The 13193-nt window shown below is 33.8% G+C and overlaps 1 protein-coding gene across 1 annotated transcript; it reads right to left on the reverse strand.

Moving 5' to 3' along the window:
- Nucleotides 1-1652: 1652 nt before the first annotated feature.
- Nucleotides 1653-11771, reverse strand: LOC135949403 (nuclear factor related to kappa-B-binding protein). Its single transcript, XM_065498953.1, has 6 exons — nucleotides 11497-11771; nucleotides 9898-11097; nucleotides 5715-9012; nucleotides 3485-4608; nucleotides 2562-2906; nucleotides 1653-2504 (listed from the first exon to the last, which is right to left on the reverse strand). The coding sequence occupies exons 2-6, from the start codon at nucleotides 11026-11028 to the stop codon at nucleotides 2196-2198; spliced, it is 6207 nt and encodes a 2068-aa protein (XP_065355025.1). The 5' UTR covers nucleotides 11029-11097; nucleotides 11497-11771; the 3' UTR covers nucleotides 1653-2195.
- Nucleotides 11772-13193: the final 1422 nt, after the last annotated feature.

Raw genomic sequence — 13193 nt, forward strand, 5'->3', positions numbered from 1 at the left:
TTAAGGGTCCCTATAGAATATCTAAAGTTCTTCGAAATGATCGATACCTTCTTGAGGAAGTAGATGGATTTCAGCAATCTCGTACGGCTTACCGATGCTTTTGGTCAGCTTCTAACATGCGAGGTCAGGAGATCTCTTGGTCTGGATGGCCGAGTTGTAGTAATACAGATAGTTGTGAGGTCTGTGTTATGTTGAAGATGTATTGCACTATTATTTTATTTGCAGTTCATCTATTATGGCCATTTGGGATAACGGTATATTTTTATAAACTTCACCATGAGTGGAAAGGGTATATATAAGTTTCTCATTCCGTTTTTAATTTTTCATTTGGATCTTATAGATAACGAAGATATAACCATGTCCGTCTGTAAGTTGAAATCAATTTCCCGTAGCCCTCCCCCCCACAAATTCATACATCCGCTATAGACCCGACACGGTTGCTATTTAAAATCGAGAAAATCAGCCCACAAATGACTGAGTTATAAGAACAAAACCAGGACAACCTCGATTTTTTACATATTTTTATCAATGTATATCTAGATTACTCAGTCATTAATATAGACAATATGGATATCTAATGATAAATATTTCAAGGACCTTTGCAACGACGTATATAACGCCATAGTAAGTGGACCTACAATGGGTCAAAATCGGGAAAAATATTTTTAAACCGAATTTTTTTTCCAATAAAAAAATTTTTCTTAAAATTTGTTTCATTAAATTTTTTTTTTAAATAATTAAAAAAAAAATTTGAAAAAAAATAAAAAAAAATATTTTCACTAATAAATAAAAAAAAAAATTGGAAATTTAAATTTGTTTCACTAACTAAACTTATTTAAAAAAAAAATTTTGATAAAAAATTTTATTTTTTTTCCACTAATAAATAAAAAAAAATTTTAAACATAAGTTAAAGTTAGCACTAGAGTATCCAAAACCGAAAAACGGTCAACCGGTTTTTTCATCTTTGTAAACTCGACCGGTTTCGGTTTTCTTTAACATTCCGGTTTTTTGAAAAACCGGTTTTTGTAAGACGGTTAACCGGTTTTAATGAAATATATTTTCAAAAGCTCATTTCAACATATTTTTGAAAAACTTTGATACCATTTTTGATTGATTCATTTTATGGAAAATTGTAGCATTTAGCAGTATTTCGAAATATATATAAGACAATTGCATTAAGAATTCCAAAATTTTAAATTAGCGTATTTTTCATATTGAATAAAAATTTAAGATAAACCGGATAATCGGTTTTTTTAAAAGATAAAAATCAAAACCGGTTTTTTCAAAAACACACTTTTTCAGTTAAACCGGAAACCGGTTTTTTAAATTTGCCGTTTTTTTGGACACTCTAGTTAGCACCATTTTTTAAAATAATTTTTTTTTAAATACATATGTAATTAAAAAAAATTTATTTTCACTAAAAATAAAAAAAATTTTGAAATTTAACTTAAAGTTAGCATCATATTAAATTTTTTTTTTAAATAATTTTGTGGTAGCAAAAATAATGTGACATATTTCAATTAAAATTTTCATTATTAATACCTATAGTTAGTGTAAATTTTAAGTTATGTTTTAATTGTTAGATCAGTTATAGGATCAGATAAAATTAACCTTATATATCAAGTAAAACCCCCATTTATTTGAAATACAAATTTCTAAAAGCCATATTATATTCAAGATGTTTTTTATTTAAGTTTTTATTATTAAGCTAATCATTTATAATTTAAAAAAAATAAACTCTTTTATTACTAACTCAAGTAGGGGGGATGTAGGTGTAAGTGTGTGTTAAACATTAATTAATATAAATTAAATTTCGTACAAAATGTGTTTTGTATAATTAACGCTTAAGTAAAATGATGAAACTAAAGCAGGGAGGGAGGGAGTTTGGAAGTGAAGGTATGATTGGGTTGGGGGGAATAATTGCAAGTTTATAATATAATAATAGTAATAATGTTAATAATATTTATTTATTCTATATATGTGTATTGTATATTACATTATCTATAATGTATGGGTGTGTGTTGTGTGTCCTATGTACAAAAATATTTTGGGTTATAAATGACATATTATTTACGCTTGGCGTATGTATAGATTTATAGACTAAAAAATGAAACGACAATAAACGCTTATTTGCTTTTCTTTTTTTGTTTGTTTGTTCACATTATATAAAAAAAAGAGTTTTAAAAGTAATGCTTTCAAACATTTTTATCACTTGTAGTGGGTGTAGATGTCGTTTTTAAAATGGTCTGTTGAGCTGTCAACGATGAGGAGGCGGATGACGACGATGATGCTGATGCGGAGGTGCTTGAAGTTGTATCTTTAACTTTAGCTGAGGGATGTTGAGCCAACGATACCACCTTCATATTTTGCAATGACTTAAGATTAATATTACCACCTTGAAAATTGGGTGATAAAAATATTTGACCACCACCTTGTACGGCTAAAACGACGCGATTTGGTGTGGTGCTGACATTTCCACTGGTGGCAGTTTTATTTGTGGGATTCTTTAAAGTAATATAAATTAATTATGTGTTAATTTAGAGTTTAAAAATAAGATTTACCTGTTGCTGCGTTTGTAAAATTATGTTTTTATTTTGTATTGTTTGTGTTTGGGATGTGGCTGGCTGTAGTCTTAACGTTTGTCCCGTCGATCCTACAAATATTGTTTTTGGCGTATTGGAGTTTGTGTTTGTTAAACTATTATCCATATTATGGCTAATTGTTTTTGTGTTGGACACATTTAAACGATTTGCTGTCGATACGATTTGTGGTATTTGTTGCACCCTTAATATTTGATTACCCATGATAACGGTCTGCAGTTGTGGTGTTGCCGTTGTGAGATTTGTTGATGAGTTTTGGCTCGCAATGATATTGCCGCTCTTTTGCAGCAATTGTTGAATATTTGTCTAAATTATAAAATTAATTTTTTTGTTAATTATTTTCTCAATTATTCTCTAATTATATAGCTATTGCTAGATACCTCAAAATTCGATATAAAAGAAAACTGTCTCTAGCTGGCTCAAAATTCATCGATATATTTCTAAAAATTCGATATATACATAAGTTTCTGCTAAAAATTCGGCGTAGTTGAAATTGCTCGCTTCATCTAAATTACATTTATTAGAAATAAAGCGCTACATAGAAAATACATATATTTTGCTACCTCAAAAAGCAAAGTCGCAGAAATCTCTCACGAACTAAAAAACAATTATTTTTGTACAAGAAATATTTCGAAATGAGGTATAAAATATTCGCTGTATAATAAATCTATATATGTCCTATATATGATTTCTACCCTATCTATCCTTCCTATCCCATCTATCCCTCTCTCCAATCTATATAATCTACCCTATATATTCAATAAATCTATCTATCCTACCCTCTTCAATCTATTTAATCTATCTTATCTATTCAATCTCTCAAATTTACTCAGAAACTTTTGCTAAAAAACAAGATTAAACACACATTCGCAAGCTTTACTTACAGTTCCTTGCTGCAGCTTAACCGTTTGTCCACCAATAACAATACTGCCCTGTTGAGTTTGTACCACATTTTGCTGATGCTGTTGCAGTTGAGCTTTGCTAATAGTATTCAAAGTCTTACCGGAGGTTAAGACCACCTGTTTACCCTGTAAGGTGGCCAAATTAATGTTGCCCGTTTGATTGACCGTGTTTATAACACGTATATTACCAGCTGCAGCTGAGCCGGCAGATGACTGTTTTGTAATAATTTTCGTGCCAGCAGCTGTAGCGGTAATAACACGTCCTGTGCCCGTTGAAACTACTGAAGATGTTACTTTTGTGGTGTCTAAATTCACCAAAGACGTAGTGTTGCTGGAGCCAGCCTGGGTGGTGATAATTCTTTGGCCCACGGTAAAGTTTGAATTGCTGCCCAGTGAAATAATACTATTCGGTACAGAAACAATGGCATATTGTTGGGGCTGCTGCTGCTGTTGTTTCACTTGTTGATGTTGTTGAGATTTTTGCAGCATATTTGTTGTTTTAATAGTCTGTGCGGCATTGCCGGTGCCAGTAATACGCAGTGTGCCTCCTTGTTTTTGTATTAAACTATCCAGTGATATTATTTGGCCGCTAGAACTTGTGATAACGCGGGTGCCTCCAGCCGTTGCTGCCGACATTTCGGACTTTAATTGTGGACTGGTTGTTTTGAGTATTCGTGTTATATTTTGTTGTGGCTGTGTTCCATTGTCTTGTGAGACTACCACAACAGCGGTTTTTGGTGTGTTTTGTTGTTGCTGCGTTGTGGCCATAGTTACAGTCTGTGCTCTTCCGGCCATATTAGCTTGTGTAGCTGATGCACTGCCCACCAATTGTACGGTTTTAAATTGTATTTGATTTTGATTTATAGTTTGTTGTTGATTTTGTTGTTGCTGCTGTTGTTTTAGATTTTGTATTAGTATCCGTTGCTGTTGGGGTGTCAAATTTTTAGCATTAATGGTTTGTATTTTGTTGCCGCTTATGGTTGTGGTGGTCGAGGAAATTGTTGCCGCTTGGGAGGGTGTAACTACAACCGAAGATGATGCCACTGGTATTTGTTGTAGGACAATGTTTTTACCTTGACCAGTTTGACCAACAATTGAAGTGTTGCCTAAAAGATTTAAATGAATTAATGAGATTTTTTTTGTTTTGGTTAGAATTAATGTGGAATTCTGAATTTTATAATGATGAGGTGTAAATGCCGAAATTTAACCATATTTTTCTATAGAAAATTTGTGTATAACTGATTTTTTCCATAGAAAACAAGGTTTTTCTTTAGAAAAATGTGTGTATAACAGTTTTTTTTATAGAAAAATGTGTGTATAACAGTTTTTCTATAGAAAAATATGTGTATAACAGTTTTTTTGTAAAGAGAAATGTCTGTATAACATTTTTTTCTATAGAAACATGTGTGTATAACAGTTTTTTCTATAGAAAAATGTGTGTATAACAGTTTTTTCTATAGAAAAATGTGTGTATAACAGTTTTTTCTATAGAAAAATGTTTGTATAACAGTTTTTTCTATAGAAAAATGTGTGTATAACAGTTTTTTCTATAGAAAAATGTGTGTATAACAGTTTTTTCTATAGAAAAATGTGTGTATAACAGTTTTTTCTATAGAAAAATGTGTGTATAACAGTTTTTTCTATAGAAAAATGTGTGTATAACAGTTTTTTCTATAGAAAAATGTGTGTATAACAGTTTTTTCTATAGAAAAATGTGTGTATAACAGTTTTTTCTATAGAAAAATGTGTGTATAACAGTTTTTTCTATAGAAAAATGTGTGTATAACAGTTTTTTCTATAGAAAAATGTGTGTATAACAGTTTTTTCTATAGAAAAATGTGTGTATAACAGTTTTTTCTATAGAAAAATGTGTGTATAACAGTTTTTTCTATAGAAAAATGTGTGTATAACAGTTTTTTCTATAGAAAAATGTGTGTATAACAGTTTTTTCTATAGAAAAATGTGTGTATAACAGTTTTTTCTATAGAAAAATGTGTGTATAACAGTTTTTTCTATAGAAAAATGTGTGTATAACAGTTTTTTCTATAGAAAAATGTGTGTATAACAGTTTTTTCTGTAATAAAATTTATGTATAACATTTTCTTCTATAAAAAATGTGTGTATAACAGTTTTTTTTCTGTGTATAACTGGTTTTTCTATAGAAAAATGTGAGTAAAACTGGTTTTTCTACAGAAAATCTTGTGAAACTTACCCAAAATAACTCTCTGAGGTTTGTTACCCGTCGTCGCCAAAACTGTGCTTTGGGTTTTGTTAACGCCTGCCTGCTTCACAATAATATGTTGCTGCTGTTGACCATGTTTCTGCTGTAGGGAGGCAAACTGTTGTGGCGACATTTTAACAATAGAACCAGCTTGATTTGAAACCGTGCCGGCCACAGTAATCACATTGCCATTATTCGATAGCAACTGCAAGCCAGTAGTTTGAGTCTTTTGTTGTTGATGTTGCGGAGTAGCTGGCCGGTCTGTACCTGCTGTTGTGCCCACAATTTGTCTTTGCCTATTGACAATTTGCGTGGTTGTGGCTGTGGGTGAATTCATGAGGTTTTTAACATTTGAAGCGGGCACTAAACGTATGATATTCTGTTTATTGCTGAGGGAAGCAGAAGACGAGCTAGTACCAGTGCTAGATTGAGCAGTGGAACTGTCTGTAACATTGGAAGTAGGATGCATATTAAGCGTCATATTGTTGGCCATTGATATGGGTATAATAAGATTCGATTGTTGCTGCTGTTGGGTTATAAGCTGGTGTTGATTTGTTTGTAGTGTGATGCGATTTTGTATTAATTGAGTTTTTTGTATGAGTTGGGGTGATTTCAGCTTTTGATTGGCCATCGAGATGTTCGAAGAGCTGGCTGCTGAGGAGGGAGATGAGGATGTTGTTGTAACTTGGTTAATGATTATGGGCTTGTTGAGAGTGACTCGTTTGCCGGCTAAATTGGCGGTAATGTTGGTATGTTGTTGTTGCTGCGCAGTGGAAGTTTGCGGTTGTTGTTGTTGTGGGTTGTTAGCCGATTGTGCCGGCATGACCGAGGTGGCATTTGAAACATGCACTGTTTGCAGACCTTGCGGCGTGGCCACTATAATAGGGGTAGTATTTTGATTAGGAGCATTCTTTTTTTGTGGCATTTGAAAACTATGCTGTTTGATTAGATTGCTGCTGCTGCCGGCATTAATGGACGTGGAAGATATTGTTTTGTTTTCTGTTCGTATGGTGGTTTTTAATAAGGATTTCTGTTGTTGTTGTTGCTGCTGCTGCTGTTGGCTCTGATTACTACTGATGGTTTGTGTGGTGTGGGGTATATTGTATTTCAAGGGAGGAACTGGTGGACATTTGTTAGTGTTTATCAACTGCTGTTGCAAAACCTGTTGCTGCCTTTGTACTCCGCTGTTGTTGCTAACAATAATGGGATTTGAAGGTACCAAGGCAGGCATGGTTATTAGAGAACCTGTGACGGGGCTGCTGCCATTACTGGCTTCAGAACTGTTTACTACTATGAAATTATCATTGTCCGCCATTGATGACGGCTTGCCACTGCCTGTGGTATTGCATAGAGGCTTGGGTTTTCTTTGGGGCAGCTTTTTCGTTTTGCCTATAGTTTGATTTTGCTGATGCATGCGCTCAAATTCATCTTCTGTGCGATTGCGATGTAAATATATCCATATTTTGCGTTTGGGGTCGTAGCGCACACACGGATCGTGTTCAGTGTGCATACGATCCAAAGCCCCACTGACTATGGTTTGTAAAACATTTTCCGAAGCATCGCGATTTATGTATTGTGAACATTTTAAAAGTTCGGAGATTTCTGCACGAGTGCCCTCACCATTGGGCAAACGGGCAGTGGCATCTCTTACCAAGGTTAGAATGGTAACAAAGTTAGGTCTATCCCCCACCATCATGCTGTGACCGCGAGCCTTGCTAAGTGCTAGCAAAGGCGAGTAGATGCCTTTTACCGGACCCACCACACTTTCATAGCCATGCATGTGATAAGTAAAGGCCTTGTGAGGCTGCTCGAATCTGTCTCTTTCCTGTCTTTGGAATTCGCTAATTTCCTCCAAGGTAGCTGCTCTTACAGTCCAGTTGGTGGGACATCTGGGCGGTGGAGGTGGTGGTGTTAAGCCTCCCCCATTATCGCTGCCTTCATCCCGCGAGTCATCATTTTCTATCGAACTTCGGGGGCATATTTCTAATTTAAGTTCCGAGTGTGTTACACTGTTGGCATGTTTATCATTGGGTTGTTTACGTTTCTCCATCCACAAAGTACACAGCTCACTGAGCCGGTTATCGGAATCACGTCCCGCTCCTATCCACTGATAGATATTCAATTGCATCTTATGCTCTATATAGGGCACATATTCATCTGGTAGATCGGGAAATTCACCCACCAAAAATTGTATAGCCGACTTTAAGAGATTTGACCAATTTTCCGACAAAGAATACCATTCATTTAGAGCTGTAATGGGATTGCGCAGCCAAACATCAATCTTGTGTCGCAGGTCATCGTAACGCATACGATGATTAGGCGTGGAACAGAAAAAGTCACGTATTAAAGAGAAGTAACAAGCATGAGTTTCCTGTATCAATTCACTAACAGTGGGTGGTGTGCTTGTGGAGGACGAAGATGAAGATGATTTCGTACTTATTAAAGGTGTTCTAGAGAGAGGTTCTAATTTTGGCACTGGCTGTTGCAAAACAACATTTTCCAATTGCTGTGTCTGATGACTGGCTCGTACATTTAACATGTTTTTCTTGCTGTCATTAAGCTTGTCGCCTGAAGGCATGACCACATCATTGCCAATAACAAAGGCCGGTATAGTTTCCTCACAGGTGCCACCGAATGTTTCTACCTCTTCCTGCTGCAATTCCACCTCATTGTCGAGCATGTTGAAGGCATCATGGTCGCCCGTTAAAAGCGAAGAATCATCCATGCACAAATTAAGATTATCCGCATGATTCGTTATTAGTTGGGCAATATTTAAGGTATCATTCGTTTTGTGTGGCATTTCTAAAGATACGTTTGAGCTATGCAAGGAATGTTGTTGCTGCTGGGATAAATGATGTTGCTGCTGCTGTTGCAGATGATATTCCTTTGGCGAAGATTTGGTGGCTGTTGTGACGATTTGATATGTTTCGGGCTTTTTAAGTGTTGGCTGTATGGGCACTAATGCGGGCGGTTCACTGAGTTTTGGTGGTGGTGGTGGCAGCGGCAGCGATGGTGGCGGTAGTGATATGAGAGTTATGGGATGTGTAATTGTTGTTGTGGAGGGTATGGTATTTGTAGCATTTGTTGTTAACATTGCTGATGAGATGTTTGTCTGCGTAGCTGGTGTTGTTGTTGCTGTTGAGGTTGCTGTCAAAGTTGTGGACGTTGTTTTGGGTTTACGTCCGGGAGTCTTACCAAAAGCAAACATACGCTTGAAATTACCACCCATTTGAGCCCGAGCACACACATCTCTCAAACGAATATCAGATGTTTCAAATTCGGGCTGAGTCTAGAAAATGAATAAAAAAAAAATTTTAGAGAAATTGTTTAATTGAAAATAATATATAAGAAATGGAGTAATAACAGAAATAAAGCCAAGACATTTTTTTTATTGATAAAAATGTTCCATAAAAAAAAAATTTGGAAAAGAAAAAATTTGGGTGAAAAAAAACGGGTTAAAAAATTTAAAAAATTTACAGAAAACCATATTTTCACCAAAAATAAGTTTTTAAACTTAAAATATATTTTTAATAAAAATATAAAGTTTTCTCAAAAAAATCATTGGATTCACCAAAAATCTTGTTTTCAACGAAAAATAAATTTTTCTACAACATTTACAAAAACTACAAGTAAATTGTTTTTGTTTATGTTGCCTGGTGTTTTTGTTACTTTTACGTTTGATGTAGTATTCGCCCCAAAAAACACCTGTTAAATCAATTCGCCGTGATTCATTGGTTTCACCATAAAATCATTGTTTCACCAACAAATTTCAGAAAAAAACAAAAAAATGCTTAGAAATTACTTGATTATTATGATTCAAATCTACATACAAGTTTCGTTGAATTTATTTTTTTTCCAATTTCGTTCTAATAATTTTTTTTACATAAAATTAGTTGGGTATATAATTACTAGTCAGAATAATTAGAACAACAAAATATATTGAGTACGAGAACGATTTTCCATGAAACCTACACCCAACAACTTTCACTTTAAAAAAATCTAAAGATTTTTTTCTTATTGAAATAAGAATTCCCAATATAAATTTGCTGTTTTGCAGATTCATACAAATCTAATTGGAATCGATTTTTTTTAAATTTACAAATTAATTCCATTCAGAATTTAGCCTTTCTTCTTTATATTAAAATAAGAAAAAATTATTTTCTGTAACACTTACCGGCTCTGTTATTTTCCTGCGCTTATGTTCTCTCAAAAACTCTTTGAAGTTGCGATTCGTCAATTTAGATTGTTTTGATTTTTGCTGCAAACGGCAAGCCTCTTCGTCCTCCACATTCTGATGCTTCTTAAAGATCGTACTATAAATACAACGATCAGCCAATGATGTTGAAGTCTTGACGGCTTCACTTTCAATTTCCAAACCGCGCTGTTGTAATTGCATATCCTTTTTCAATTCATCCACCAGCAAACCATCCTCATCTTCCTCATCGGCACTCAACACAACATCGCCTTTTAAGCCCAATTGCTGAGCCAATTGTGAAATTTCGCTATAGAAACGTTTACGGGCACGCATGGCCGACAGCTTGTTGTCTGTGAAAAGATGTGAGGGTTTAGGCTGGTGTTTATTGAGGGAGACTGTGTTTGGTTGCATAACTATGTCCGGTGAGGATTTATAGGCGGTATCCAATAGTCTTTGGCGGGAGAGAAACAATTGTTTAGCCATTTGTGACAGACGTTCACAATGTTGAAATCTTTGTTCTCTACGTCTGGATTTCAAAATATTTTGACGTAGTTTTATGATATCGGGTCTACAGTTGCCAACTTCTAGTTGTTGCTGCAGTGATTTTAAGGGCGATTCGCCAAAACGCGTTAGTTCATTGTTGAAGAGCATAGAAAGCGTGCGAGACTGTTCTACAGCGGCCATTTGAGGGGGTAAAATTTGATTGAAACGGGGCAGGAATTGTTGTAAATGATTTTGCACTGGTTGGGGCAATTCCTGCCATGTTTCCAATGAGAAAAACTCCTGGAATATGGCGGCATTTTCACAAAGCCCTCGAGGTAAACTTAAAACCTCATTGGTTATCTTGGCCAATTCCAAAGTATCTTCTGAGTCTCCTTCATCCGATTCATCGGAGGAAGTTGTCGAGATACTTGACTCTCCGGAAGTGGATGTGGATCCAGCATAGGTCATATAGCTTACATTTTGTTGCTGTATTTGCTGCTGCTGCTGTTGCTGGTTTAAATATTGCTGTTGTTGCTGCTGTTGTAACAGTTGCATGTGTATTTCATTTCCTTCACTTTCATCTTGGCCATTCACATCCAAGGATTCACTGTATTCCGAATCTGACATATGGATTTATACTTTTTAGTATTTTCACTTTAATTGAAATACGTTTGTCACTTTCCTTGTAAAAATGATCTGCAAATAAGAATTTTTTAATTATTTTCCGTTTTCGTAACTTAAACAATTATTTACATTTGCTTGTTCAATTCTTATTGTATATAAATTTCTCTATACTTGAGTTTTTAGTTGCCCATTTCTTTTCTTTTTTTTTAATATTGTTTTTAATTATTTACACTCACGCACTCACACACAACACACTTTAATATACTATTTTTTTTGTCTAACTTATTTTCGTTTTCTTTTCTTGGTTGTATTTTTTTAGTTGCATCATCGTTTTAAACACACTCTTTTTCGAAATATAAATTCTTTAAATTATACACTTTTATATGCACTTTTCTGCCATTTGGAGATTCTTATTACACAGTTTTTGGCCCATACATAGAGAGATTAGCGCCTTTAATGTTGAAAACCTACCTCACACCACCTTATTTCCCCCTTCGGTTGTATATTTTTGGTTTCGACACTTTGTAAGCGGCTCCCAAAGAATATTGTGAATTTGTAAATGCTTATAGCCTCAATTATTTCTAAAATTGATTTTCTTTTTTTCTGTCGGGGCATAAATGCGCAATTTACATGATTTTTCGTCGTTTCTTTCGCAATTGTCTTGTGGCTTGTACTGCTCTACTCGTGTTTTTTTCACTCGATTGTAATTTTCTGAACATTTTTAAAAGCACAAAGTGTCATTTAATACATAAAAAACATTGGACAAGCCATTTTTGTATGGCCGAATGCAACACTGTCTGTGGGGCGAAAATATGCTTTCGAATTTGGCAGCACTTGTTGATTTCGCACATATATGAAAGGTAATTGTTGTGAAAATTGTGTAGAAATGTTACCGGAGGGTTATGTAAATATTTACAAAATGTAATTGAAATAAATGTGACTTTTTGAGGATTTTAAAAATGAATTTCATAGCTTATGGATCAAAAAAGAAAAATAATTGCTGCAACTTTTCTTACATTTTGTTTTATTACATATATATTCTAATACGAACAACAAATATTGAATATTGCCATTTTGTTATTTTTATATTCTTATAGGAATAAAAACTACATCAACAATTATTAATTCTACTACCTACATTCTCCATCTAGTGCAGTTAAATGGAAAACTAAATTCCCACCTCATTTAAAATATAAACCTATGACATCAATGGCTTATAATAAAAAGGGCATCTTCAGGTTTTCCAAAAATAGAGTTTTGATGCCAAACTGTTCAGTATTATATCCTTTACATATAGTATACATTTTGAACAAAAAATAATTCTGATACTCTTAATTCGAATTTCTGTCTTGCAACTATTTACAATTTATTTCGAATAAAAATGTTTAAAAGTCCATAAAAGTCCGTAATGCTTAATAATGTGTACCTTATATTTGAAGACACAATTAAAATTTAATCTTTCATTATTGGATTATTGGCCATAATCATTTTGATACCATCTTATTTCTAAAATATTTTTAGAGGACATTTCATAATATGAATTGCATAGTTCAATTTGTAATTAAATATTCATTCTGGTTATTTTGTGCATATAACATTTATTTACAGATCGTCAAACATTATTTAAGTAGTAAATTTTTACCAAATAAAATAATTAAATTTAATGATTAGTTTTTATTTGTGAGATTTAGGAGAAGTAGTTAAACTATATTGTAGAAGATGGGATGGTTTTTACTAGATTTTTACAGATAGATCTTTTGGAATATAAGCGCTCGACATTAACTGCAAATAAATGCTGCCAAGTTGAAAATTATTTCCAATGGGAATATTAATTAATTAATCTTGATTATAAGATTATAAAACGTGTGGCTCACGTCATGAGAAGCTCACATGAGCAACACCATTTATATATATTATTTTATTCGTAGTGAGAATGAAGGGTCTTCAATCCTATCAGTCCCATAAGAAATACAGGGTGTGTGTGTTTATTGCCTTTGACGTTTGCCAGATGAGCCGGAGTATAAAATTGAACAATATGGCAGCATTTTTGTTATCTAGATTAACCAGAAAGAAATCAGGCGAATTTGTTTATATTTTTTATATATGGAGTTTGACATTCGAAGAAGTAGCGTATTATTTTTTTGTATGGATTTTGACGTTGGCCATTG

The sequence above is a fragment of the Calliphora vicina genome, chromosome 1, assembly GCF_958450345.1.
Source record: "Calliphora vicina chromosome 1, idCalVici1.1, whole genome shotgun sequence".
Classification (NCBI taxonomy): domain Eukaryota; kingdom Metazoa; phylum Arthropoda; class Insecta; order Diptera; family Calliphoridae; genus Calliphora; species Calliphora vicina.